This window comes from Marmota marmota, unplaced genomic scaffold (genome assembly GCF_001458135.2).
Source record: "Marmota marmota marmota unplaced genomic scaffold, marMar, whole genome shotgun sequence".
Lineage (NCBI taxonomy): Eukaryota > Metazoa > Chordata > Mammalia > Rodentia > Sciuridae > Marmota > Marmota marmota.
Genome location: NW_026000048.1, coordinates 1,425,371 through 1,453,356, shown reverse-complemented (window position 1 = coordinate 1,453,356; position 27,986 = coordinate 1,425,371). Strand labels below are relative to the sequence as shown.

The window sequence follows — 27,986 nt, the reverse complement described above, 5'->3', positions numbered from 1 at the left end:
CTTGTTACATTTTACAGTTTAGAGGGGTTTGAGCTTACACATACCTCTCTATTTTCCCCATTTAATATTAAGTGAAAATAGGGTCCAAAGAGGTAGCTTGGTGATGGTACGGTGGCATTTTTGTTATTTTCTTGAACATGTCACACTGGATTGCTATATAACCTTAAGCACTTTACTCCTCAAAATGTATTTTTGCTTTAAAAACAGAAAAGGTCATACCTTTTTTCCTTTGACCAAATCTACAGTGACTTGTAACAAATAGCAAAGTAAATCAAAACTATTTTCTTCTGAAGGTTTATTTTGGATAAAATAGTTGAAGACAGATTACAATGATATATTATACAAAGACTAGAAAAAAAATTTTCCTTCTTTTTTTTTTTTTTTAATATTTATTTTTTAGTTATCGGCGGACACAACATCTTTGTATGTGGTGCTGAGGATCGAACCCGGGCCGCACGCATGCCAGGTGAGCGCGCTACCGCTTGAGCCACATCTCCAGCCCCGTTAGAAAATAATTTGAGAGAGAATTTTAAACATAGGGTTCTAACACTCATAAGTGGATATGCCTTCTATCCTGCAGGGGAAGGCTGGTAGCCTCTGTCTACGCCCAACAAGTAGAGTGCTTCTTCACAAAAAGGGCTCTTCAGGTGTGATGATCCAAATCTCCCTCTTGCAAAAGTGTTTTCTCCATCAAAACAACCAAGTAACACCAATACTTCTACTTCTGCAAATCTTCCCTATCAGTTTGTTGAAAGTCTATTATCTATTAAGTCAGCTACAAGGGATAGCTTTATCAAGTTTTTACTTTATTAGGCCATACTTTGTTTCTTTGTGATTTTGTTGTTGAAAACTTGACATCTGAAGCTTGTATGGTGACTCTGAAGCAAACACTCCGTTAAATGCAGAAACACCATCTACTCAAAATTATAGTATCATGAAGTGATTAAAATTTCCCACACCTATATATGGTTATCCAGTTTTCAGGAAAGAAAGAACTTTAGTTACTTCCACTGTCTTTTCAGTTACTAGATCATGATTCCAATTTCATGAAACCAAACCAAGAATTAAACAGTAAAATTCTAGGCAAACCATGTCAACTGAAAAGGATGCTATCTCCTGTCCTTTTTACCAGCTTTCCTCTTTCCAGAGAGTAAGTGCTTGGGCTTCATATCAAACACATGTCTATCTGCCTCCCCTTTCTTTCCCAAGCGATTCATCTTCTTCTGAGCATTCTTCATCATAGTCTTGGCTTTCTTCACCATCTATAGAGATGAAGACAAAAAAGTTAATTAATGAAACCCAAATAAGTCTCCACCAAGTGCTAAAAAAAAGAAACAGGTTTTCTCTATAAAGAGATCCTAATAAGTCGAATCCACTCAGGTTCACCACAGTATCTGTAGCAACTCAATAAATGAAAACCATATCTAGTATAATTTTTGTACCTGGAAGAACTGGGACATAAGGTATAACTGTTATAAGTCCTTATAAACAACACTGAAAGTGGGGCTCAGGAGAATGTACTACTCACATCTGACTGACAAGGGGGCTATGCCAATATTAACACCCAAATTTCCAGATGGAAACAGCACGATGGAATGAAAAATTCAGGCTTCCCTAATGTAAGCTGCTTGCCAGTATACATATAGACTTTCTCCTGTATCTGAATTTTCAAGATATGAAACCAAACATTTTTGTGTTTTTCAAAAAGACATTTCATCAAAGAGATTGTGGACATTCAATGTGCCTTTGTCAAGAAACTAGAAATGATGATAGTGACCCAAGTTATCACTTTGAACAGAAAACATTCCCATAATAAAATGAAAAGAAACACGATCATCTCATGATCATCCAAAACAGTTCCCTCCAGGTTGGTTCCTCCATGTGGGCTTGTTGGGATTGAGGCCCCTGATGCTAATTTCCCAGCACTGCTCTGAATAGCTGGGACCTAAGCTCGGACTGCTGGTGTACTATGAGATCATGCTTCTGAAGGAAAGGAAAAGGAAAGGGAAGGAGGGGAAAGGAAAAGGGAAAGGGAAAGGAAAGGAAAGAATTAAAGAATGGTCCACTAAGGGCGACTGCCAGGGGCATCCAATTGTTTGTTCCATGGCTTAAGCTCATCTATAAAGGATGTCAATAAACTAAGGAATGGAGTGCACAGCTAAATTCCTGCCTGTAACTCCTGCTCCTCCAAATAACTGTTGGTGTTTTCCCTGAGCCCTCAAGTAACAAATACTATTTTTTTTTTTTTTTTTTTTACTATTACATATGAGGCTCTCATTTTCTCATTATTACATATCACAGAGACTAACCTTGACATCCCGAAGACCAGAAACATCACGTGGAGGTCGAGAGCAGCTCCTACTCCGGGCTACAGAAGAGGGAGGAACAGATTCTTCCCGCTTTCTCTTCCTAGTGACACTCCGAGATTTTCTTGCCTGGACTGCATAGTGGGCCTGAAATGCACAGAAAACAAACTGTGGTGCTCTAGATCCCAGCCTTGCTTTCAGGGCCAGTGATAATCAAAATTAGTCTAACAAAACGAATGGACAGTAAGGAGTTTTAAGCTAAAGATCTTTTAAGATATACATAATTAATTTCACATAATTACTGGTGAAATATTCTTAATATAAGCTGCTTGATGCTACAAAGCTGATTTTAGTTCCATTTAAAAAGTTAACTCAGAACCTCCCCTTCAAAACTGAACCTCAGATTTAGCATCACAACTGATTATTTCATACATTAAAAAATTACCTCTCCCTTACCCCACCATTCTGGGGTTATCCATCTGAACACAAACTGACAACCAACACACGGAATGTTCAACCCTGAGGTTCAAGCAAAGGCATGTAGTCTGCCTAAGAGGATGTGTTCTGCAGTCAGACCTTAGTCAAGTCACGGCTCTGCCTCATGCTGGGCATGGGACTTTAAACAAGTCCCTTAACCTTGTTCACCCACAATTACCTGGTCTATAAGATAAGGATAGTGAAACTACCTGGAAAGGCATGTAAGCATTAAGCCTGGCACTGAAGCAGCAACCAAATGTCAGAAGCGATAGACAAATATTAGAAAAATTCTCCAAGCAAGCACATGTGAAGCTAATAGCACTCACACACTGGTGATTGAATCTAAATTATCCTACTACTTTTGGAAAAACGGAACACAATGTTCTCTTTTGAGTTTGGTAATTCCACTTCTTGGATCATTTTTGAGAAAATGATCTAGTAACATGAAAAGGATCTTTTATATGAAGATGTATAAGCTCCAGTATAATTCATCACAGCAAAAAAAAATCAGAATTATTAACAGATATGTAAGATGCTTTCTAGTCTTTGAGATCCCAGGAAGATAAATTCTGAGGTGACAACAAATGAATTTTTGAACTCAAAACAATCCAAAAGAGCTAAAATAAAAATACATTGTTACTCAACTTAAAATGTGAGAAACTGACTCTAAAATGGGGGGAGGGGGGATACCACAGCGAGATGTAGAATATGTGGACTGCAATCATAAATATATATTTTAAAAAGAAAGACTGAAAAACCCTCCACTGAAGCCTACTTTATGAGGCTGGGGCTCAGTGCCTGATGCACTGAGTTCGATCCCCAGCACCACATTAAAAAAAAAAAAAAAAAAAAGTAAACAAAATAAAGGTATATTAAAAAAAAAGAGAGAGAGAGAGAACCTACTTTATTTTTGTATGATATAACTACTAGATAAGGACTGTTTTTGTTTTTAGTTTAATATTTTCCAAATTTCCCATCAATATGAAAGAGGTAGATAAGCAAAAGCATTGGGTTCATCTGATTTACCTGATGTTAATTAAAACTGAATTTTATGTAACACACAGGCAAACCTTACCCATCCTCAAGGATGAGTTTTAATTAAGGACAAGGGAACATGTGAGATCTTAAATTCTACTTGAATTGTTAGCAGTAAGAGCCGAGTTCTGAGAATGTCACCTTTCTGTACCACTAACACGAACAATGAAATAAGTCCCTAAGAATTCCCCAAGAGGGAACTGGAACAGTGTGGCTATCTCTTTAATTGCTAATCCATCACCTCAAACCAGACCCTACAGCAATAAATCTGCTCACCAGAAACACAGAATGTTCCTATTTCTTCTCCCTGTAATTCTAGCATCAACTTTGTGTTTCACAAGTTTCCAAGATCTTGGTTTTCTTTATTTAAACAAAGTTGAAGCTAGCCCCATGAATACAGTCACATGCAACATAACAACACTTTAGTCAATGATGGATCACATAAAAGAGTGGTCCCACAAATTATAATGGAAGCCAGGTGTGGTGGCACATGCCTATAATCCAGGGAGCTGTGAGGCTAAGGCAGGAGGATTGCAATTTTGAGGGCAGACTCAGTAGGTAAGTGAGCCCCTAAGCAACTTAGTGAGACTGTCTCAAAAGAATGGGGATGTTGTTTAGTGATAACACAGTTGCCACAACGTCATACCACTACATGTTACTTAGATTTGTGGTCATGCTGGTATAAACAACCTATTATGCTGCCAGTCACATAAGTGTAGCACATACAATTATATACAGTACATAACACTTGAAAATAATAAAAGACATGTTACTGGCTTTCGTATTTTACTATTTTTATCATTTTTTTAGAGGGCACTCCTACTTATTAAAAAAAGTTTGCTGTGGAATGGCATGCTGCTATGCTGGCAGCAGCCTCACAGAGCTCATGTGTACTGCATATCTTTATCGCATCATTTTCTCTTGTGCTTGACTTAATTTTGTTCACTGGCCCTAGAAGCAACAGGCTACAACCTCTATATATAGACACACGCTGATGCACTGCTGACCAATCACATAATGACGGATTTATTGGAACTCATCCAAGTGATTAAGCAGGGCAAGACTACACATAAAACCATCCCTGCACACTTACATTGTCTTTATCATCCATGTCAACACCAAGACTACGCATCTCATTTTCCAAAACTGTCCGCTGAACCTGAAAAGTTAAAAAAAAAAAAAAAAAGTTTTTAAGTAAAACTGGTCAGATGAAATGTTTAAAAAGAAATTAAAAAAAAAAAAAAAAAAAGGAAAACACATCTACTACTATGGTACACATTACTGGTTCATAATTCCTACACTCCTTGCTATTCCTAAATGACTAGAACAGTAAGATGAAGCAGCTATAGAGCAACAGAGATGAAGGAGAGTCTTTGCTATAACTAGGGTATTTCAGGTCTCAGGAAGCAAACTGTCTGATCTTTTGCCCTCCTTTCTCTGGTTCCTTTTTCCTCTGAAGGAAGCTATTTCTCTTTCTCAAGGCAGGTCAAACTAAAAATAAATTCCAGTCTTCCCCTGCCTTTCTGTCCTGAAGTTAGTTATCAAGAAATCATGTACCTCAGCCAGGTGTGGTAGTACATACCTATAATCCCAGTGGTTTAGGAGGCTAAGGCAGGAGGATTGGAGTTCAAAACCAACCTCAGCAACTTAGTGAGGCCCCATGCAACTCAACAAGACCCTGTCTCTAAATAAAATATAAATAAGGTCTGAGGAAGTGGCTCAAGAGCATGCCTGAGTTCAACCCCCAGTTCCAAACAAAATTTAAAAAAAGAAAAAAGAAAAATTATCTACCTCATTTGAAAGATGATCATAAAGATCCCTAGGGAGAAGGAATGCTACAACACAAGACAAGAAGAATCTAAAAAATAGCCTTGCTGGGCTTCCCTGTTCAGTCTACCCCATGAAAATCCAGAAGGCCAAGGTTTGAAAACCTTCTAGAAGGTTGAACATGTGGAAGCCTGCAGTAGTGTGGACAAGAACCCATTCAAATGCAGGGGAGGATGGTACAGCCCAACAACAAGGAGACTCCTGTGCTTGGGACATTTCCAGATCTCATCCTACTTATCTCTTCATCTGTGTCCTTTAAAATGTACTTTATAATAAGTAGGTCAATGTGTGTACTTGGTAAGTGTAGTGTTTTCCTGAGTTCAGTGACGCACATTGCAAATTAACCAAATTAACCAAAGACAGAATCTTGGTAACCCCAATTTACAGCTGCCAAGTCAAAAGTTGCAGAGGCCTGGACTTGAACTAGTATCTAAAGCAGGGGCAATCCATGAGACTGAGTCTTCAACATATGGGTTTTGATGCTATCTCCAAGTAGACAGTATCAGAAGTGACTTCAATTAGAGCATGCCCCGCTGCTATATGCTGCAGAACTGACTGCTTGCTTATTGACTGAATGGAACCTCTCCCTCACCGCCTCCCACCCCCCCACACATATTCTGGGAATCACATAAGTGATCTATGTTGTGGGTGTACAATCGGATAAGACAAACTGAGCTTGTATTTTCTCTATATCTACAGATCATGCCTTTTACAATGACCTGTAACACATTTCTGTTAGAAGGTGTATTTTTTACTCGGGATTACTTGCATGTTTTTGGATACTTCAATTAAATCCCATGAAAACTAACATTTACATTTCTCTGTTAAGATACAAGGCATACTGTCCTTTCATTCTTCATAAAAACCCAGGGGAGGGCTGGGGCTGTAGCTCAGCGGTAGAGCGCTCTCCTTGCACGTATGAGACCCTGGTTTCGATCCTCAGCACCACATAAAAATAAACAAATGAAATAAAGGTGTTATGTCCAGCTACAACTAAAACATAAAATATTTAAGAAAAAAAAAAAAAAAACCCAAGGGATAAGAGAAGGACTGTCATGGTATAGATGAGATAGTAAAGTGGATGGTAGTAATACACACTGAGACAGATTCAGTGTGCCAACATCTTTCCTCCCAGAAATCAATGAGTACCACCAGGAAAAATTAAAATATCCTAGTTATGTCAAGAACCATTCATTTATCACATTTTAAAGCATGAATATCTTCTGAGAAGTTTTTATAATGTCAAATTGTTTTTCTTCCTCTCCTATTATATTTTAGCTGCCTGCCAGTTGTCTTCTTTCTTTGGGAGTTGGTGCTCCCTTACCTCATTTCCTATGGTCCAGGAGGGTTATTATAGAACCCTGCCATGGCCATAATGCTTGGGTGTGCCCACGGCCTGGGAGGCCAGAGGCAAAGCTGAGAAATGGGAAGGATTTTGACATTGCCTGACCCATTCATGTCTAAAGTACAACTCTGCCCACCCTAACCAGTTACAGGAAACAGAAATCACCTTTTGAGTTTAAGTAAGATTTGAGTTAGGTTTCTGTAAGTTGTAAAAGGTAATAAGAGTCCTTGCAAATATAGAAAATTAAAAAAAAAAAAAAAAGTTAATTGATGGCTTTAAAACTGTAAGTTACAATTTTAACTTGGTACAACTACTACAAAATGATTGTATTTACAATTGTGCTGAATTTAAAAATGAAAGGGCACTGTAATCAAAATATAATAGATCAAGAGAAACCGCCTTGCAAGTCAATATACACCAACACATCTAAGTATGTGTAACTTTATGGTCACAAATGACTTGAAACCTTGTCTTTAGTAATGACTTACATAAGAATCCAATACACAAAAAACAGGTTGTCCCTTTTAGGAATGACACAAAACTTGCCTTCTTAGCAGTTCGAGGCATCCTGGGTCCCTGTGTATCCTTTTCCTTTGATTGTAGGATTTTCAGCTTCTTTTTATCTCTAATTTGTTTTGCTAGCTGTCTGATTTCCATCATTTCCTCATCTTCACTTTCAGATTCACTATCATACTCCCCCGCAGCTGTTCTGAGCTCTTCTTCTTTTTCTAACTCTTCCAATTTCTTCAAAAATAGAGTAGTCACAATTAAACAAAATCAACAACAAAAAACTCCTAAGTAGGTGTGGTAACATGATCCAGTCACAGTTGAGTCCTGATCATGTACAGAACTTATCTCACAGAAAACAGGTCCTGTGAACAAAACGGAGACGACATGGACACTCAGGGTTCACATCCAGCACTGTTCTACGCCACTGCCCTTTCTCCAAGACAACTTCAAGTCTAAAAATGTGCAGAGACCACTTCCCTCATTCCCCAACATTCCCAGCAAAGACAGGTAATAGATTTGTATAATATCCAATTTATCCATTCTAATATCATTCTAAATATAATCTATGAAGTTGTTAAGAAAAAATAAAAATTTAAAAAATACATGCATGTATATTTTACTCTAACAAACCAATCTGAACAGAAGCTTAACAGACAGGGGAAAAGGAAAGAGGCTGGGAAAGGATGGGACAGGCCAGATTGGCCAATCTGTCTTGGAAACTGGAAATGAAACAAGAGAAGATGAACACACAAGACACAGAGGGAAAACTTACGGGCATCACATGATTGCTCATATATGGGAATGAGAACACAGCATGGAAAGGGGAAGAGGTTGGAAAAACAGGGAGATAATGGAAGAGGAAGAAAGGATGAAAATTAGATGATAGAAGACAAGGGTAACAAGTAAGTGAACAGTAGGAATGGAGCGAAGGTGGCTGACATTCAGGTTCATTCTTTGGGCACTCTAACCAGCTCAACTTCTATAGTGGAAATGAGTTTGAGATGGAGGACGTGAAGAGCTTACAGAAAATGAAACTTAACAAGTAAATGAAAAAAGGAATTGAGTAGTAGAAAAATACAGAAAGCGAAGATTTTGTAAAGTATTTTTCCCAAAGAGTCTTGAAAAACAAGATATGAACTAAAGGAAGACATAAGGATAAACAAAGCTTTTGTTTTTCAAAAAGACAAGAAAATTGTGGACATTTATGTGCTAAGAAAAAGCAAGTAGGGAGGAGATACTGAGAAGAAAGATGCTGGTTATGGAGCAAAACTCTAAAGAACCACAGATCAAGAAGAGGCTGAGCATTCTCCAGAGTTAAATCAGAGTCTCTCAGATTAGAAGGATAGCTGAGACAGGGACAGAAAACAGGAGATAAGAAGAGTTCACACCCCATGGAATTGCGATTTTCTTGATAATGTGACGCCACCTGCTGGACAGAAAGAAATACAGGCAGGAGAAATACAGCCCCAAAGCCTGAACAGAATGCAGGTCAGTAACATGATTCACAGTGCTGCAGTGCTGCACCAATGTTAGCCAGACTGACAGCCCCTTACAGCACAGGGGGAAGAGCTCAGGACTTCTCCAGGACCAGGGAGGGCAGAGGAGGCAATGCCATCAGGGATGGAGGGGTGGTGATGCCTTAGAGAGAAAGGGGGGGTGGTGAAGGACAGGGGCAGAGGGATATACATGAAGAGAACAAAAGGAACAAAAATCAGCAAAATGTGCTTGTATCTTCCAACAGTCACACTAAAAAGGAAATATCAATAATTTTAAAAGTGACAGACCTTCATGATGGCAGGATCAATATAATCAGCTACATTATGGCCTTCCCAGATCTCTGGTATCTTATCATATTTTTCAGATGAATTCATTAAATCCCAGTATTCTAAAGTTAAAAAAAAAAAGTTAAATTTATGATAGTTTCTAATATCTTAAAGTACATTATGCCCCAAACGAGTTATAACTTATACCAAGTCTCATCACTTCATAAATATAACAGAACACTTGTTGAATACTGTGTAAGTCACTACTAACAAGATCAACCCTGACCGGGCTGGGGATGTGGCTCAAGCAGTAGCGCGCTCGCCTGACATGCGTGGGGTGTTGGATTCAATCCTCAGCACCGTGTAAAAAAAACAAAATAAAGATGTTGTGTCCACCGAAAACTAAAAAATATTTATTTTTTAAAAAAATAATTCTCTCTCTCTCTTTTTAAAAAAAAAAAAAAAAAGGTCAACCCTGACCAACAACTGTTCAAGCTAGAAAAATACTGTCTCATCTGAAAACAGAACATGACCTGGAAAGAAATCTCAGAGCCCTGTAAGTATATAATTTAGTTTTCAATAAATTAAATTGAAAAATAAAAAGGAAAAAAAACCTGACAAATATGCTTGGCGACTTCCACTCTTTTAAGTCTTGTCTTTTTTTCCTCAAATACCTCATATATAATCAGCATTTAAAATAACTATTACACTGTAGCCCTTACTTTGAAGATCCAAAATATAATCATCTCCCATTTCCAGCTCAAGATCCCGTTCCTGCAATGGAAAAAAAAAAAAAAAAAATTACCTAGTAAGCCCAAAATCACCTTGTTGCAATGTCCTCTACATCTTTCAGTACCTCTGGGGTTCAACTTCTATTTCAGGTAGGAAAGCTACAGCTGGACACTATGATGATTACATATCTTATATAGTTTGTTTGCTGCAATCTACCATCAACTAAAGAGCTCCAAGAGAGCAGAGATTTTTGTTCAAAATTCACTGCTGTGTCCTGGAATCTAAAAGGGTGGGGACCTGGGTGTGCTCAGCTTGTGTCCCATTCTCCAAGCCTCCTTCAAGACTTTAATATTCCACATGTTCAAGGCCATAAGCCTATCACTGTGCATATTCTGCTCCCTCTCCATAAAACTAGCCCGAGTTATAGCAACATACCCTTTTCTTCTTGGGCTCCCCAATTTCCATTCTCCTCTTGCGTGCTACAACTCCTTCTGGGATGAAAGGGGGCCTCTCCTGAGAAGACATTATTAAAAATATTTATGTGAAGCATCTTGCTGAATGAGAAAGAAACCTTAAAAAAAAAAAAAAAACAAGGAGCAAATTCTCTGTCTGCAGAGAAACTATAAAAACCATACCCATATCAATTCAAATAAACCATAAAGGTAGAGAAGGAGGAGGGTAAGCACTAGGGAGTAATATTGGCCAAATTATATTGTTACATTGTGTGCATGTACTAAAACGTAACAACAAATCCCACCATTATGTACAACTATAATGTACCAATAAAAAATTTGGAGAAAAAAATATTCGGGGGGCGGGGCATGGGTTTCAAGGTCAGTTTGAGCAAGGAGGCCAGGAGGATTCCACAAACTGGTCCTAATGTTTATTTAGGGAAAAAAAATCAAAATTATTAAGAAAAATTATGTAAGAAAGTAAAGCAGAAGAAATAACATATGAATTAATGAATAAGAAATTTAACACATAAATCCAAGTATGTGTTAGGAATTCAACAGAAAAATATCAATAATCAGTTCTGAGATAAATGACTATTAACTGAAAAGAGAGCTAGCTAGGTAAGTAGTACTTGCACCCCCCTTAGAACAAAAAAATCCAAGACAGTGAAGAAATGTAGCCAAAAAAGAGGTGAATTAAACAAACAAACAAACAAGGGAATATGGAAGAAAAAGAGTTTTTTAGATGGCAGGCCTTCCTATGTATGACAGAAAATGCAGCAGCCATAAAGGAAACATTATACGTTAATAGTTGAAAAACACGTAATTCCCTGAGGTTAAAAAAGAAAAACGCCAAAACATGAAAAGTGTGTAACAGAGAGGAAAAAATATTCATAGAACTTATGAGAAGAATTGGATTTTTTTAAAAAATCACCATGAAGATGATTACAAATCAACCTGAAGATGATAACCTAAGGCAGTCAATAAGGAAAACAAAAAGAAAAAAAAGCTCAACTGCATTCATCATTGAAGAAACATTTAACAATAAGAAAACCATCTTTATATTCTTAAGATGACCAATTAATACCCAACATGATATCCCAACTGTTAGTGCAATATAAACTAGACAAGCATTTTTGATGGTAGCATTTTCAATTTCACACCTTAAAATTAACAGATTTCCAAAACACTCTAATTCTATGTATAAAGGTGTGCAGTGTTTATAGTGGCAAGAAAGTGAAAATTTAAAAAGAAAACATGTCCAACTGCTTAAAATTTAAAAAAAAAACAAAAAAAACAAAACAAAACTACTCTATCAAAAACGTTCCTGAGCCAGGCGCAGTGGCACACACCTGTAATCCCAGTGGTTCAGGAGGCTGACACAGGAGGATCAAGAGTTCAAAGTCAGCCTCAGCAAAAGCAAGGCACAAAGCAACTCAGTGAGTCTCTGTCTCTAAATAAAATACAAAATAGGGCTGAGGATGTGGCTCAGTGGTCAAGTGCCCCTGAGTTCACTCCCTGGTACCAAAACAAACAAAACCACATTCCTAGAAGGATAAACAAGACTGATAAGTTAAAAGTAACTGCATCTGAGAAGCTGGTTTTACATGGCGCTTTACCTTCTTTGCCTCCCCAATTCTTTACCATGTATATGAGTAACTTTATTATGAATGAGAAACAAGCTTAATCATGAAGTCCATTTGTGCTTGTGTGTAACTAGATCAGCCACCTTGGGGAAAGGCTGTGACCAGCACCAACATCACAATATCTCAAAGGTTCCCTCAAAAGGCCACCTTACCTTATCATCTCTCTTGTTAGGCACAGCTAAATGCAACCTGTTCAGCACATCATTCACTTTGTTTCCTTTCATTTTTGTTTCCACTCGGTGTGCCAAAAGCCTGTCACAAGCCTAACAAAGTACGAAAACAAAGCCGAGTCACAAAGACATACGAACCCTATGCCTTACATTGAAGGAAGAATCAAGAATCAAACCCCCACTCACTGATAGATTAGATTGGAACTTCTAAGCATTTTCTCTCAATAGTTATCTATGCTGGTGCAGGTCACTCTCTACAAAGAAGAGGGCCAACCTGAGCCAGAATCCTGAAGAAGCCCTCCCATGTCCCATTCAAGGTCTCACTTCCACCATGAGCAATCCTGTGTAGATGAGTGCCCGCTATCTGCCTCACCTAGATGCAAGGCTCTTGCCCAGGACTCAACCAACTAATCCCTTCCAAGTAAAATATAACATGCTAATGTAGAAAATAAGATAGCATGTGAAACTGAACAGAAGACTGCCTCTCCCAAGATGTTCTTGATTTTAAGACTACTTCTTTCATTCTATGACTAAAAATGTTCTATAAAGGACTTTTTACCATGGCCACAGAGGAAGGTCAAAAGATAGAGCAGCCATTTTAATACCTCCTATAGTGGGAACTGTAAAGTACATGACCCTCCATATACAGTTTCCACAACTACCAATTCAACCAACTATAGAGCAAAAGCATTTGAAGAAAAACTTGCTCTGAACTAAACATGTACAGACTGGTTTTTCTTCATCATTATTCTCTAATATAATATAGCAACTACTTACATATCATTTACAATGTACTATGTATTGTAAGTAACCTAAAAATAATTCAAAGTACATGGGTGGATGTACTTAGGTGATATGAAAATACCATACCACTTTATACTGAGGGGCAACTGTTATCTCTTCAAATCCCATCATTCACCTGAATGGGGAACAGCATGAGTGTTCTGTGTCCATGTGGATGATCCATCTTATAATATACCATTCCTCAGTGTTAATAACTCCTAGAAAAATCATTCCCCACCCAATGACTTTTCATGTGTCACACACGAACACACATACGTACATACACAAGCACACATATATATTTCTAGTTGTAGTTGGACACAATACCTTTATTTTATTTATTTATTTTTATGTGGTTCTGAGGATCGAACCCAGCACCTCGCACATGCTCTACCACTGAACCACAACCCCAGCCCCCCAATGACTTTTCTAAAACAAAAGATGGGCAATAAAAAGATTGATACCTGACTTACTCAAGTACTGACCTCTGTTTTAACTTTAATAACACCTTCCTCAGTCAGGGTACTGGTCTCTATTACAGGGAATCCTTCAGCTTGCAAGTCTACAAATATTTTCTGTGAACACAAAGGAAAAATGAGACATGCAATATTGATTTTCAGTTCCCTAAGGAACAAACTGTATTGTCATGCAAATGGAGGTCTTAAATGCTAATAGCTCAATGTCTATGATGTAATTTTACCCCCAAAGAACAGGCATCTAAAAATGTACATTTTGTCTAGGATTAATAACCATGGAAAATTATGGCTGAATTTTGGTGAAAATTTGTTATGGTGATATTTTAGAATTATTTCTTTAGAGAAAGTTCTTGTCACTTTGCTAATATAATAAGTACTTACAAAAAAAAAACAAAAAAAAAAACAGGCATCTAAATGTTTTCCCCCAACACTTTTCTGTAAGGGGTTGGAGGTACATCTAAGTGTTTAGCATGCATGAGGTCCTGGATTCAATCCCTAGCAGTAAAAATAAACAAGCAAGCAACCTGGGAGAATCAAACCAAACTACATCCAAGTGTAATCCAAAGTTCTACAGAACATTCTGAAAGAAATCACTTTCCAAAACAGAAACAGGCAAAATCAGGATAGACTTTATAAAAAATGTTTTCAGTGCTATTTTTTGTGTTTTTGCAGTACTTGTGATTGAACCCAGGGGTGCTCCACTACTGAGCTATATCCCTGGCATTTTTTCATTGTCTATTTTGAGATAGAGCCTTGCTAAATTACTCAAGCTGGCCTTCAATTTGTGATCCTCCTGCAGTTTCCCAAGTAGCCAGGATACAGATAGGCACAATAGCAACCAGCTCAATGGTATTTCTTTCTTCTTTAAAAAATCTGCTTCACAGCCTAAAGGAATTCCTTAGGTAAAAAACAATAAAAAATGTTTACAAATACATTCTTACAGAATCATTAAGACTCTATAAGAAGGGGCTTGATTTGCACACCCTCCAGCAAATGCCACATTTACATCTAACTGAGTACGTAACCACAGTTCAGAGGCAGAAGACCAACACATGACAGTGAAGCTGCTCAAGAACAGGTCTACTTCCATTAGTACAGCATCTGAGGTCCCACTCTTCTGAGTCCTGGAGTGGAAGTAATGCCTGGGACATTGGCTACTTGTCAGCTGTGGTGGGGAAGTAAGGTCATCTTTACAATCCCCAGCTTGTGGTTTCAGGGAAAACAAGGGTTTGAGCACCAATTCTGCCACTTGGCAACTTATGACCCTAAAAAAGGCTGGTCACTGAGCCTACCTATGCATGTGATAGTTGTCATATGTGTAACTATTATGTAACAACATCACTGTAAAATAATGTTCACTTAACCAAACAACAATATTGTAACAGTGCCTGTTATGCATTTGCTTCCTGATTTCATGAAAACTTCTCAACAATCAATGATGTGGCATTACTTCCACTTAATAGATAAGCTAACTCCAAAATGTCATCCTACTTCTCTACCACACAGCTGGTAAGTAACTAGATATTACCTTCTCTGGGCAAGCTGGGGATTGTAAAGATGACCTTACTTCCCCACCACAGCTGACAAGTAGCCAATGTCCCAGGCATTACTTCCACTCCAGGACTCAGAAGAGTGACCTCATTCCCCCGTGTCCCCCCCTCCCCCCCGCCGCCCTGCACAGCTGGTTAAGTAGTAAAGCTGGGGCCTGAGGTTGTCTAACCCGAAGCCTAAGCATTTGACCACAAAATACTTCTTAAACCTTTCTGATGTTACCTACTGCCCCCCAACTCTTCTTCTCCTCCAATGCCTTTAAGACTGAAAAACTAAAATCACCTAGTAGACATAAAAGTTCTTTCAAAGACAAATAATTCTCTGGCATCAGTATTCATATAATTAATAAATAATTTAAAGAATTCACTGCTGTGTCCTGAGAAAACCAGCATGGCTATTTAAGAAAAGCTAATCCTTATCAACTATAAGACATCCAAGTAGAAGAAGACATTGAACGGGAAACAACACACTCATCTGACCTCAGGACCTTCTTCAATTTGGGTCAATGAAGCATACTCCACAGGACGTGGCCAGACAGCATTTCTCACTCAAGTGCAGTGGTTCTCACAACTCTAGTGCACTCCAGTCACCTGGAAGGCCTGCTGGACTCAGACTGCTGCCATACCCTAGGCTTTCTGACTCAGTAGCCAGGTATACCCAGGAATCTACATTTCTGACAAGTTAGCAGGCAGAAGTGATAACAGTGCTGCTGCTCCAAGGACCAGTGTGAAAACCACTATAGTAGTACATGTCTCTCAAAGTATTTGTTCATCCAAAAAGCTGCCTATTAAAAAGGGCTACAGAGTCAAATTTATTTGAAAAATCACACTTCATTACATTGCCTGCCTCCCAGAGAATACGTTAGCAGACACTCGCAATTCTGGAAAGCCCCACTTTATAAGAGCTTAGAGATTCTTGTTGTCCTACACTTAATCACTCGTTTCTGAAACTCATTTCACCACAGAATCCTTTCTATTAACACCTACATATATACATCCTAATAAGAACTTTATTTTGGAAATGCTGCCCTGGTATACCTGATATTCTGAGTCCTGGAAGAGATAAACACACCTCCACAACTTACTTCTTCTAAGCCACCAATTCAAAAGAATAATCCTTTCCAAAGTAACGACATTTTTCAAAGGTTCAATGTATCAACCCATCAAACACACAGATGGTTCCATAGAACCTGTGTCTTAGGTTTACCTAATGGTTATGCCACTGACAACAGAGGATAGTATCTGGCCTATTAAGGCTAAATTCCTTCAAAACTTAGGCTGATAAGAGAACTCAGAATAGTGAATAAAAGTGATTAAAATATTAAGGTGATTTACCTGATCATCTTCAGAAAGTTCAGCTATTCGTTTCACATCACATTTGTTTGCTACTATTATAAGAGGCTAGAAAGCAAAAAACAAAAACAAAAAATTATCTCTTTCATATTGGGGAATACTGCAGTCCCCCATCTGTAAAATATTAAAATGAAAAATTTTAGAAATAAACAATTCATAATTTTATACTGTACACCATTCTGAGTAGTACAATGAAATCTTGTACCACCCGGCTCCATCCCACCCAGAATGTAAATCATCCCTTTGACCAGTGTCTTCATTCTGTGTATGCTACCAACCAGTCAATAACTTTTTGTAATCTCAGTTATCAGATCAACTATTGTGGCATCATGGTGCTTTTGTTCAAATAGCACACATTGTTCAGTACTATCTATGATCTTAGGCACTGCGGGGGGCGGGGGGGGGCATCTTGCAATTCATTCCCCACAGATAAGGCAGAAGTACTGTGTAAATTAAAATGTGATTGTAAATACCTTATTGATAAAGAGAGGTCTGATATTCTGGAAAAGTTCTAATTGCTCTTTCAGCCCATGTCCACACTGTTCAGACAAGTCCATCACATAGAGAACAGCAGCTCGAAGATGCGCCAGGGCCGTGATAGCCTGCATTTCGATGGTGTTCCGATCCTCCAAAGGATGATCCAAAATCCCTGGAGTATCTACAACCTAATAACCAGACTTCATTACTCCTACATACATTTACTCATAAATTTCTTGTCCAGTACAACCCAGAAGTCATTTTCACATACCTAAACTAGACCTAACAAAACAAGTAAATGATGACATAAAGCAATAAGAAAAAAACACATTCTTAATACATTAAAACAAAAGAGGTGGAGACCTTGCAGAGCTAAAGAGCTAACCAAATACCTTGAGATAAACTATTCCTTTTCATTAATGACCATAACATAAAAACTGGAATAACTAGCAAACTCTCCCAGGTTGTAAGAATTATTTTGTTATTTTTACAGTCAAATTCAATTATGGAAACAAATTGTTTCATGTTTTTAAATAGCTGATGCCATTTCTAGTGGCAGAGTTAGGAATGATACAAAGAGAATTTCATTTCATTGGCAGCAATCACTAATGAAATGAAGCCGGGTGTGATGGTGCACACATGTAATCCCAGCAGCTCAGAAGGCTAAGGCAGGAGGACCCCAAGTTCAAAGCCAGCCTCAGCAACTCAGTGAGACCCTGTCTCTAAATAAAACACAAAAAGTTTTGGGGATGTGGCTCAGTGGGTTAAGCATCCCTGGGTTCAATCCCTGGTACCAAATAATAATAATAATAATGAAATAAAATCACTAAATCACACACTGGCAGCTGGTTGCCTCCTCTGAATTATATATAAAATATGAACTGCCCTAATACATCCCCATTTTTCATAATAAAAGAAATTTCAAGTTCTTGATGACATCAGAAAAATCTCTTTCCTAATCCTCAGAATCCTCCCTACAGGACAGTGCTCATAAAGGAGATAAATAAATAAGTGCACTATGGAATACAGACAAACACTGTAGTTCTTTAGGAACATCAACCCAAAACAATCCAAAAACAAAAAGGTCTGTTGTATATGTACAGATAAGATGCTTACCTGCCAACGCAGATACTTATAATCCATGTGCCCAACAAACAGAGACTTGGTGGTAAATGCATAGGGCTGAACATCAACATCTGCTCTCGTCACCTTGAAAAAAAATAATGAAAACTTCCACAGTCACACAAGTTCCATAACTCATTTCTTCTCAAATAATGTAAGCACAATACCTATACATTATTAAGACTGATTTTTAGTAGGGAAAAACCCAGAAAAACTTCACATGAATAAACTGCATAGGTCAGGAGCTATTAACTTTGGTAAATGCACTGATTCCTCATCCCTCAAACCACTGGACCTGTCTCAGGAGGCAAAGGAAGGCCCAGCCTATGAGGAAAACACCTCCTCTCACTCTCCCACTACCTGTACCACCCAAGAGTGCTCTCTGTTGACAGAAACTCTCTATGCCTGCACTTTCCAAATGGGGCCCCACCAGAGTGTGGTACTAATGAACAATTAATATATGGTGCCTGTGACCGAGAAACTGAATTTTTCATTTTAATTAGTTTATACAATTTAAAAGAGCCAGATGTAGCTAGCAGATGCCACACTAGCCCCCAGAGTCCTGGCTGGTCATAGAAAGGTTCAGCCCATGCTGACAAGCATTTAACACTTCAACCAAGACCATGGAGAGCTTTGCTTGTTATCATGCCAGGGTAACTTGTCAAAATAAAACCACTGATCTGCTTCAGAGCAAAAAATTATTCTTTGTACCATGTAAGCCCTAATATTTTAGCAATTTTTTTTTGATACCTCAACGGTTGCTAGTTTTAAACTAACATTTTAAATGCTGTTTCCATTCCTTTTAGGTTCCTCAAGATCAGCTAAATTGTTCTGAAGTACCAAATTACTCAATTACTTAAATATTACACTTGGATCTTAATAAATTCACTCAGGTAGAGAGACACTCAACAACTGACCACTACAATGGACCTCACAGTTTATATAAAAGATGACACAACAATCAAAGTGACAAACCACCAACAGAGTAGCTGCAGACTAGGAGAGTCCAGCTCAGTGTCACCTGCCACAGATACTCCTCTGGCACAACCATTCCCAGGATAAGCTGATAAAACACACCTGTGAAAAGCTTTCTAGTTGTCATCATAAAAGCACTCAAATTTCTAAAATTCCTCAGAAATTGTGAGGCACATACAAGAATTTAAAATAATGTTTTGTTTTGTTTTGTTGTAATAGCAATATAAGCATAGGTTCAGACAATGAATTACACTTTCCTGAGGGGAACCTGGTATCAGGACCTCCTGAAGACTAGGGTAGTGTTCACTAAAGCACTAACCGGTCACCCAGAAACATTACCATGAGCGTCCTAAATTCCACCAAGTGAGAATACAGTATCACTTTGTCCTAGTATAGTCAAATAATCTGCTTTATAATAAAAAAACACACCTACCTTATTAATGAAGCTGGATTTCCCAACATTTGGGTACCCACACAAAAGTAGAGTCCTTGTATTTGGGTCAATGGTTGGCAAGCGGGATAAATGCTGACGCACTATGAAAAGTTTAAATTGAAAGATTAAGAGACTCAAAATTTAGCTACACTGTAAGCTCATAGTTACATTAATCTCACTCAATTTTTATTACCCAAACGTGATGGAGAAAATATAAGTGAATGGAAAAAAGGAAAAATTGCAGAGTAACAGCATATATGTGCATATATAATAGTATTTCCCAAATGTAGATGAATCAAAAATTTCTAGGCCTACCAACCTGCTATTTTGATTCAATAAGTCAAAGGTGAGGAGGCCAAAAACACATCTGGAGAAGCGTCCAGATGATTTTTGTTAAGTGAGGTTATTGGGACAGCAGCATGTTTGGAAGCACACACTGGCTATCCCATGAACTACTTCCATTTAATTGCCTCATCTGCAACACCACACACTTGAGTGGCACCCACTGGGGTATCCTGCAGAGCCAAAAGTCATGTAGGAAAAAATTTTCAAAGTACTCACGTATCATAAAACTGGTCAAAAATGATATATAAAATGCAATGGAAAGGAGAACAAAACCAGACAAGTCAAAATGACTGTAGTGTAAAAACACATGTGTAGGAGGTAGTAAGTAACTCTTTCCACAAAATTTTTCCAAAATTCAGAAACTGTTCTGTTAAATAAAAGCATTTTTTAAAGATAAAACTGTCAATAATAAACAAAACTGCGAGTTACTTTACTTTCATATATTCTTCAGTATTTTCCCAAGATTCACATCTATGTCTTACCTATTCAGTATTAAAAACATGTATTTTTGTTTAATAGTAATTATAGTTTGTAGACATTATAATTACTATGTACTTTTTCAATAATAACTAGCCTACTAGAATTTCTTATAGATTATGCTAAAAAAAATCATTTGATCCCATCATCTCTAAAACAAACACCTTAAGAATAAGTCCTCAACAAGTATCAATCACCTCAACAAAACACATTAAAAAACATTTGTGGGCTGAGGCTGTAGCTCAGTGGTAGCATACTTGCCTGGCATGTGAGGCACTGGGTTCAATTCTCAGCACCATATATAAATAAATAAAATAAAAGTCTATTAACAACTAAAAAATATATGTATGTTTTGCACCAAAACAAAAATTTTTAAAGAAAAAAAAATATATGTATATTTTAAAGGCGGGGGAGGGGCTGAGGTTGTGGCTCAGCAATAGAGCTCTCTTGCAAGGCCCTGGGCTCAATCCTCAGCACCACATAAAAATAAATAAAATAAAGGTATTGTGTCCAACCACAACTAAAAAATAAACATTAAAAAAAAAAAAGTGCTCATGTAAAACAAGTACCTTGTTCCAGATATTCCAAACTCTGCCTCTGCCGCTTGATAATGGTGCACATTCGCCCAAGGGCAGCACGCTTCAGCTGCTTACAGCGGTAGAGAGAATCACCATACTTCATAAGCCGTACATAATCTTTAGCAACACTTTAAAAATAAAAAAAATGTAAGCCTGTTTTTATCACTTTTGACAATAACTTAAAAGACACTATTTTAAGAAAATACCTTACTTGTCCACTAAATTTTTGGCAATATTAATCTGTCCTAGAGCCAACTTGTAATGATCCTTGTCATACAGAATATTCATCAAATCAGCATAAAATGGATGGATATCCTAAAACAAACAAACAAAAAAGACCAGTTGTGTTGGTTCAATAGTTTCACATCCTTACATTTAAACAACACGTGAAGAATAATTTCCTTTTCCTCTCTATTTAAACCCAAGCTTCTCTCCAGACCCCTCTCCTAACCAATGACCCTTTCAATTTAGTCTTCTTAAGAGCAGAAGAAGCTGGGCATGGTGATGTGTGCCTGTACTCCCAGATACTTGGAGGGTTGAGGCAGGAAGATTATAAGTTTAAGGCCAGTGTTGGCATCTTAGTGAGACCCTATCTCAAAAAAAGGCTGAGGATATATAGCTCAGTGGTAGAGTGTTCACCTAGCATGTGTGAGGGGATAGGGGAGTGATCCATTCCCAGTGCCAAGAAGGGGGAAAAAATTGGTAGCAGAAGCAATCAGAAGAGAGACAGCAACTATCTACACCCTAACCTTCCTTCTAGCCAAGGACAGCCCTCCCCATATGCACCAGATCCTACCCTCTCCTGCTACTCAGGAATTTAAGCTCCAGAAATTCTTTCCTCCACCTGACTATTTACTGTTCAGGTGTGCTGCTAGCTGCCAAATCTTTTTTTTTTGGGGGGGGGGCGCGGTGGAGGGCGTGCAGGGATTGAATGCAGGGGCACTTGACCACTGAGCCATATCCCCAGCCCTATTTTGTATTTTAAATACAGGCAGGGTCTTTTTTTTTTTAGAGAGAGAATTTTAATATTTTATTTCTTAGTTTTCGGCAGATACAACATCTTTGTTCGTATATGGTGCTGAGGATCGAACCCAGGCCGCGCGCATGCCAGACGGTCGCGCGCATGCCAGACGGTCGCGCGCATGCCAGACGGTCGCGCGCATGCCAGACGGTCGCGCGCATGCCAGACGGTCGCGCGCATGCCAGACGGTCGCGCGCATGCCAGACGGTCGCGCGCATGCCAGACGGTCGCGCTACCGCTTGAGCCACATCCCCAGCCCAAGGCAGGGTCTCACTGAGTTGCTTAGCACCTCGCTTTTGTGAGGCTAGTTTTGAACTCAAGAACCTCCTATCTCAGCCTCCTGAGCAGCTGGGACCATATCTTTTAAAAAACTAAAAATTCCTCAATCCCACAATCCTTCTGCCTCTTGCTCCATTTTGTTGTTCCCTTCTTGGCAAATGCCGGAATGGGGTGCTCAGAAAGCACCCTTGGATTCAACTCATGAGGCTGAGGCAAGAGGATACCAAGTTCGAGGCTTAGTGAGACCCTGTCTCAAAATTAAAAAATATAAAAGGACTAGGGATGTACCTCAGTGGTAAAGCGCCTCTGAGTTCAATCCCCAGTACGTACCTACGTATGAAACAAATCTGTTTCTACATGGCTTTGGCATTTCTACTCAGATATTTCACACACATCTCAAGATAGCATGTACAGCCTGGACCTGCTCCTCTTAGTCTTCCTCAGTGTGTTGAACAGCAAGACTTGACATCCAAGGTGGAGAACCCTGAAGTCTTCCCAATTCTTTCTCTCAACCCTGTATCAAATCTATGAGCATATCCTTTTAGTTCTGCTTCTGAATAATCCTGAAGCCAATCACTTCTCAACAGCTTTCCACTATCCCAATTATCTAAGTTGCCATGATTTTAAAATCACACATCCTAATCACTGCACTGACCTCCTAATGGCTAGGTATCCCCAAAACCCTCTAAATTCTTCTTTAAGGATAGAATTCAAAGACCTACTCACACTGCCAGGCCCCTCCCTTTCCTGTTCCAGTTCTCCCTCACAAACTCTGCCCCACCCGCTGGGTCTCCTCCACTTCACAGCCTTTGCGTTTGTTGTTTCTTGGCCTACAGGGCTCACTCACTTCTGGTGACTGCTCCACCTCCCTGCAGACATTTCTCACTCCCCTGACCTGGCTACATTTCTTTTATCTGACATACTATGTACCTTTGATTTACCACTCTTTCACCCACTGAAATGAAGACAGGGACTTTATTACTGCTGTATTCCTAGTGCTCAGAACCGTACCTGACACAGTAAGTGTCCAATGAGTGACTGACTATAGTCAATTATCTGAGAACAATTTCAGAGTAGAGAGTTAGACTGTTACTAGGTAGCAGTAATACAATGTTCATGTAGTTGAACTCTTCCATCTCTAATGTATAAAAAAAAGGTGAAGAGGAAGAAAAGATAAGAATTGTTACAAAGAATCAAATGAATGTGATGGTAATTACATTAAAATAAAAATAAGTTGTTTGCTAAATCAGGTGCTTCCTAATATCAAGTTAGTTTAGAATAATTTTTTTTTTTTTTTGGATACTGGGGATTGAACCCAGGGACACTTAACCACTGAGCCACATCCCCAATTTTATTTAGAGACAGGGTCTCACTGAGTTGCTTTTAGGGCCTCGCTAAGTTGCTGAGTCTGGATTTGAATTCTCGATCCTCCTGCCTCAGCCTCCCAGGCCACTAGGATTACAGGCAAGTGCCACTATGCCTGGTAATAATCTCATTTTTTTTTCTTCAAATTTTTTGTAGTTGTAGATGGACAACATGCCTTTATTTTATTTGTTTTTATGTGGTGCTGAAGATGGAACCCATGCCTCACAGGTGCAAGGCAAGCACTCTGCCTGCTGAGCTACAGCCCCAGCCCCAATAATATCATTCTTAATCTCTTTTTTCATCCTTGGGTAATCTCCAGTACTTGACCTCCCCCAGTAAATCATTCACTCATTCAATATCCACTGAGCACCTGTGTCAAGTTCTAGAGAGACAAAATAAGTGCCTGTCTTTTACAGGAATTTTTTAATTAGTATTTTAAACACTTTTGTATATTTATTTTTTAAATATGAAAGAAAAAAATTTCACATAAACCCACCTTTTGTCTCTGTCTCACCTATACTCCAGGACCACTTTGCAGCAATGACCAATTTAGGCTTTAAGACTGTTCTGATACCCAGATCCTTCACAACCTCAAATAACCTTGCAACTCTGTGATTCTACACAGCCACTCACAAATTTTGCTATTAGGTTCTGTCAAGCAGTTTCTACTCATATCTCTATAGCTAAGTATAGAAATATACTTAGTAAACTACAGTATGCTGAGGAGTAAGGCAATCACTCAGCTTCTTTAGCTTAATGCAGGAATCACAACTCCCTCTGCCATCTCTTCTTGATAGTGAAGAAAACTATAAGTGCTGAAATGACCATCATCCGCTGATAAAGTAACAAGATCACAGTGGTGGATCTCAGCCCATTGACCCTCATCGAGCCAAGAGGAAAAAGCCCCAGCCAGAGGGAGAAGACAAAGCTCAGACATGCCAGTGTGTCCTAGTGAGCCCATCAGAGAATCCTGAGCTTTAGAGTTTATAACCACAGCTTTTATCTAGTTTGGGTTGGTCCCTGCAAGCCTACAGGTTTCAAAGAAAGTCAGGTAAGATAGCTTTGGGCCTCAATGGATGGAATCTGGTTGAGGAAAAACACTAAAAATAAAAAACAAAACAAAAAACAGATCCTGTTCCCAGCTTTAATGCTAGCATATCAATTATTTTCTGTTTCTTTTTCTGTCAAATGACTATATCAAACTGGCTAAATGGTGATTCTCTGAAGGCCCACATTTATATGACCATACACAACTCCTAGAATCACTTACATCCAATTTGGGAAAATCTGTTACAATCTGTGAGAGTCTGTCATGGTAATTCTGCTGAGTAAATTTGACTTTTCTCATATAAAAATGTCTAATGCGATGAATTTGGTAATGTTTATGAATCACTGTTGGAGTCTTTCGTTGAGTCTTCGATAATGTCAGGTCGATAAAGTCCTGCAATTAAAGAAAATAAAGACACAATTCAACATCTACCTTTCATCCACTTGTTCGAAATCTTCTTAAAACACTAATACCTAACTGTACTACATATTTTAAATTACTAGTATTTTTTCTTTTTTTTTTTAAAGACTGGAAATAACTTTTTTTTTTTTTTTTAAAGAGAGAGGGAGAGAGATAGAGGGGGAGAGAGAGAATTTTAATATTTATTTTTTAGTTTTCGGCGGACACAACATCTTCGTTTGTATGTGGTGCTGAGGATCGAACCCGGGCCGCATGCATGCCAGGTGAGCACACTACCGCTTGAGCCACATCCCCAGCCCCAAGTATTTTTTCTAACTAAATTTTTAATATACAACTTTTTTCATCTGTATGGTTCCTGGCCCTTAAGGAACACTGAATAGCTGCGGAAATAAATTTTGCCCCATACCTAAAAATATTTGAAACTATAGTCAGACAATTAAAACATAAATCTGAAAAACAAAGAAAAAAAATCTTGCAATTTCCATACGCATAGCTTTGACTTTTAAAAGGCCATAAAATAGTGGGTAAATTAAACCCACTGTTTGTAATTTCCCATAAGCACGTAAGTGACCATTAGAGGATATAAAAAAAATGTTTGCAATGCATTCCCCAGTGCAACTAGCTTCTGCTTCTCTTTAGTAAGGAATCTATCCCCCTACTTCTTCAATCATATACATAGCCATAAAAAAACTACTTGATTTCTCCTCAACACTTTCATTAATTCAACAACACTGATCATTTTTTATCCTGGAATGACAGAAATACTTAAGTGCTGAAGATAAAATAATGAACAAGACATTGATCCTTCCTTCTAGGAACTCAGGATCCAGTGACAGAGAAAACAAACAGTGATCGCAATACTGTCTTTCAATTTTATGAAAGGCATGAATGTTCATATCTTTTGTTACTACACATGGGATCTCTATTCTCCCCAAAAGAACCCATAAAGGGTTAGGTACTAAATACATGAAGTTTCCCAACTCTCCCATTGTATGTGTTCAGTACATATGCATTTTTTTTTAGCAAAGTATTTTCTATCTTCAGCTGGTTAATCCAGATGTGGAACCCACAGATAACCAAGAAGCCAATTGTATATACTATATATTTCTTTGTTATAACAATTCTGTTATTTCTAGTGTGGTTATAAGTGCTTCTTTTACACCTCTAGATAACTTCCACAATGATATCTTATGTATTTTGTACCCACAATCCCTTGCACAAACATCACTCACTCAATAGATACTACAATGAACTGTGTCCCCATACTTTCCTACTGTGATTCCTTTTTCACTTCCAATCACCAAAGGAAAATTGTTGTCATCTTTTAGACATAAGCAAATTCATCTGTTCTCTAGAAATACAGATATCACTCAAGACAATAGAAGATAGAAATTGTATTAATATATTTTAAAGTTCTCCATGAGTCTTTATATGAACAAAGTTCATATTATCCGAAGAGCTGTATTTCAGATAAAACTCTGCAAATTACTTCAACAAACTTGACAGATGGATGAGAAAATATCATAAGGGCCAAAAATACAAACAAAACATGACTCCTACAAACGATTTTTTTTTCCAGATAGTACAATCTAGAGAGAGCTGTACCAGAATGATTGTAGGTAAAAATGTACTAATTCAGGCTGGGGTTGTGGCTCAGTGGTATAGTGCTTGCTCAGCGCATGTGAGGCACTGGGTTCGACCCTCAGCAACACATAAAAATAAAGTCATCCTGTCCATCTACAAAAAAAAATTTTTTAATGATTACTAATATTATGCTAGGAACGTAAAATACTAGCTTTTGGAGAAGCTTTCCAAGGCAATCTCATTCCACCTTTGGCGCTTGAATAAAAGGAAGAACACTGTCTATATTCACAGTGCACCACGTTCAACGAGAGCAACTCATCCTCTGCATTGGCTCTGTGCAGTGCCCCACGGATTGCCCGACAAACACGTGTTTCCTGATAAGCGCTTTCGCCATCACAACCCACACCGCAGGTCCACGGAAAAACCTGACTGAACATTCTCAATATTCAACATTTTGGGGGCTGCCTCTTGCTACCTCCGAATAACGCTATAGAAACGTTTACCCTGCTGCGACTGAAACAACTGCGTTTCCCAATCCGACGGAAGAAGAAAGACCTAAAACTAAGAAGTCGTAAACCATGACAGCAATGAACCACGGCCTCCTGCGCGGGAGGCCCACGACTGGGGCGTCTCCTCACCGCTCGCCACCACCCACCCCCTGGGCAGTCCCTCCGGGATCACCTGCTCTCGCAGGGACCCTGGTCTCCGGGGAACCCCTGGCCTGGGGGCGGAGGGCTCGGACTCAGGCAGTGAGGCCGCTGTCTGGGGGTTCCTGATGGCCAGAGAACGAGGCCTGCCTGGAAGCGAGGCCCAACACCGGGGGACGACAGGGCACAACACGCCCCTCTCCAGGCCCCAGGGCTACAGGCTTGGGCCCTCCGCACGACCTATTCAAGGAAAAGGGCAAGATATGGGGAGCCTCTCCCTCGGCGCCTACCTTGGCGGACGGCACCACCGTAATCTTCTTGAAGTTGTAGTGCGCCATGCTGGCGGTAGGTTGCACGAGGAGACTCCGCCAGATGGACCGGACTTCCGCTGTCAAGGGTGGGCGGGACTACTGCCACCGGCTGCGCATTGCATTTCCGCCGCCGGCTCAGTAGTAGCGTCACTTCCGGAGTCTCCGCCGGGCACCGCCCGCGTTCCCCACGGCACGCTCGCGTCTCACAGCACCTCCTCGCGGCCCGGAGGTACGCCGCCGAGGGGTGGGGGCCAGTTGAACTGGGGCGGCGGGGGACAGCACCGTCGGGTTTGAGGGGTCAGGAAAGTTGCTCCTTGGTAGGTAAGGTGAGTCTCAACCTGAGCCCCGCTTTGGGTGTCGCAGTGGTCGAGGCTGCCTGACTCAGTGGCAGGAAGCGACGGTGCGTGGTGTCCCGCTGTCAGCGCGTGCTGCCCTCGGCCAGGTGCGCTGCAGAGGCGCTGCCCAGGCTCGGGCCAGAG

At 39.3% G+C, this 27,986-nt stretch overlaps 1 protein-coding gene and 1 long non-coding RNA gene across 3 annotated transcripts in view; one reads left to right on the top strand and one right to left on the bottom strand.

The window, feature by feature from the left end:
- Positions 1-278: 278 nt before the first annotated feature.
- On the bottom strand, positions 279-27,942 carry Gtpbp4 (GTP binding protein 4). The gene is made up of 17 exons (XM_015495138.2): positions 27,487-27,942; positions 24,768-24,938; positions 21,044-21,147; positions 20,824-20,960; positions 19,433-19,533; positions 18,019-18,111; positions 16,899-17,090; positions 16,408-16,473; positions 13,532-13,621; positions 12,246-12,356; positions 10,431-10,508; positions 9,986-10,037; positions 9,285-9,385; positions 7,537-7,734; positions 4,912-4,977; positions 2,310-2,453; positions 279-1,262 (listed from the first exon to the last, which is right to left on the bottom strand). The coding sequence occupies exons 1-17, from the start codon at positions 27,532-27,534 to the stop codon at positions 1,110-1,112; spliced, it is 1,905 nt and encodes a 634-aa protein (XP_015350624.1). The 5' UTR covers positions 27,535-27,942; the 3' UTR covers positions 279-1,109.
- Positions 405-27,986, top strand: part of LOC125619542 — a 35,337-nt gene continuing 7,755 nt past the window's right edge. Inside the window, exon 1 of one of the 2 annotated variants that reach the window (XR_007351069.1) lies at positions 405-466. This is a non-coding gene — a long non-coding RNA (uncharacterized LOC125619542). Of the gene's footprint in view, positions 467-25,184; positions 25,229-27,986 lie in introns of those variants that run through there. The other variant, XR_007351068.1, reaches the window with a different exon arrangement.

Coding starts and splice junctions, on each gene's coding strand:
- Gtpbp4 (XM_015495138.2), bottom strand. CDS start 27,534: ATGGCGCACTACAACTTCAAGAAGATTACGGTGGTGCCGTCCGCCAAG. Junction 18,112..19,432: donor AATCCAGCTTCATTAATAAG/GTAGGTGTGTTT, acceptor TTTTTTTTCAAG/GTGACGAGAGCAGATGTTGA. Junction 10,038..10,430: donor GGGAGCCCAAGAAGAAAAGG/GTATGTTGCTAT, acceptor TTTCCATTGCAG/GAACGGGATCTTGAGCTGGA.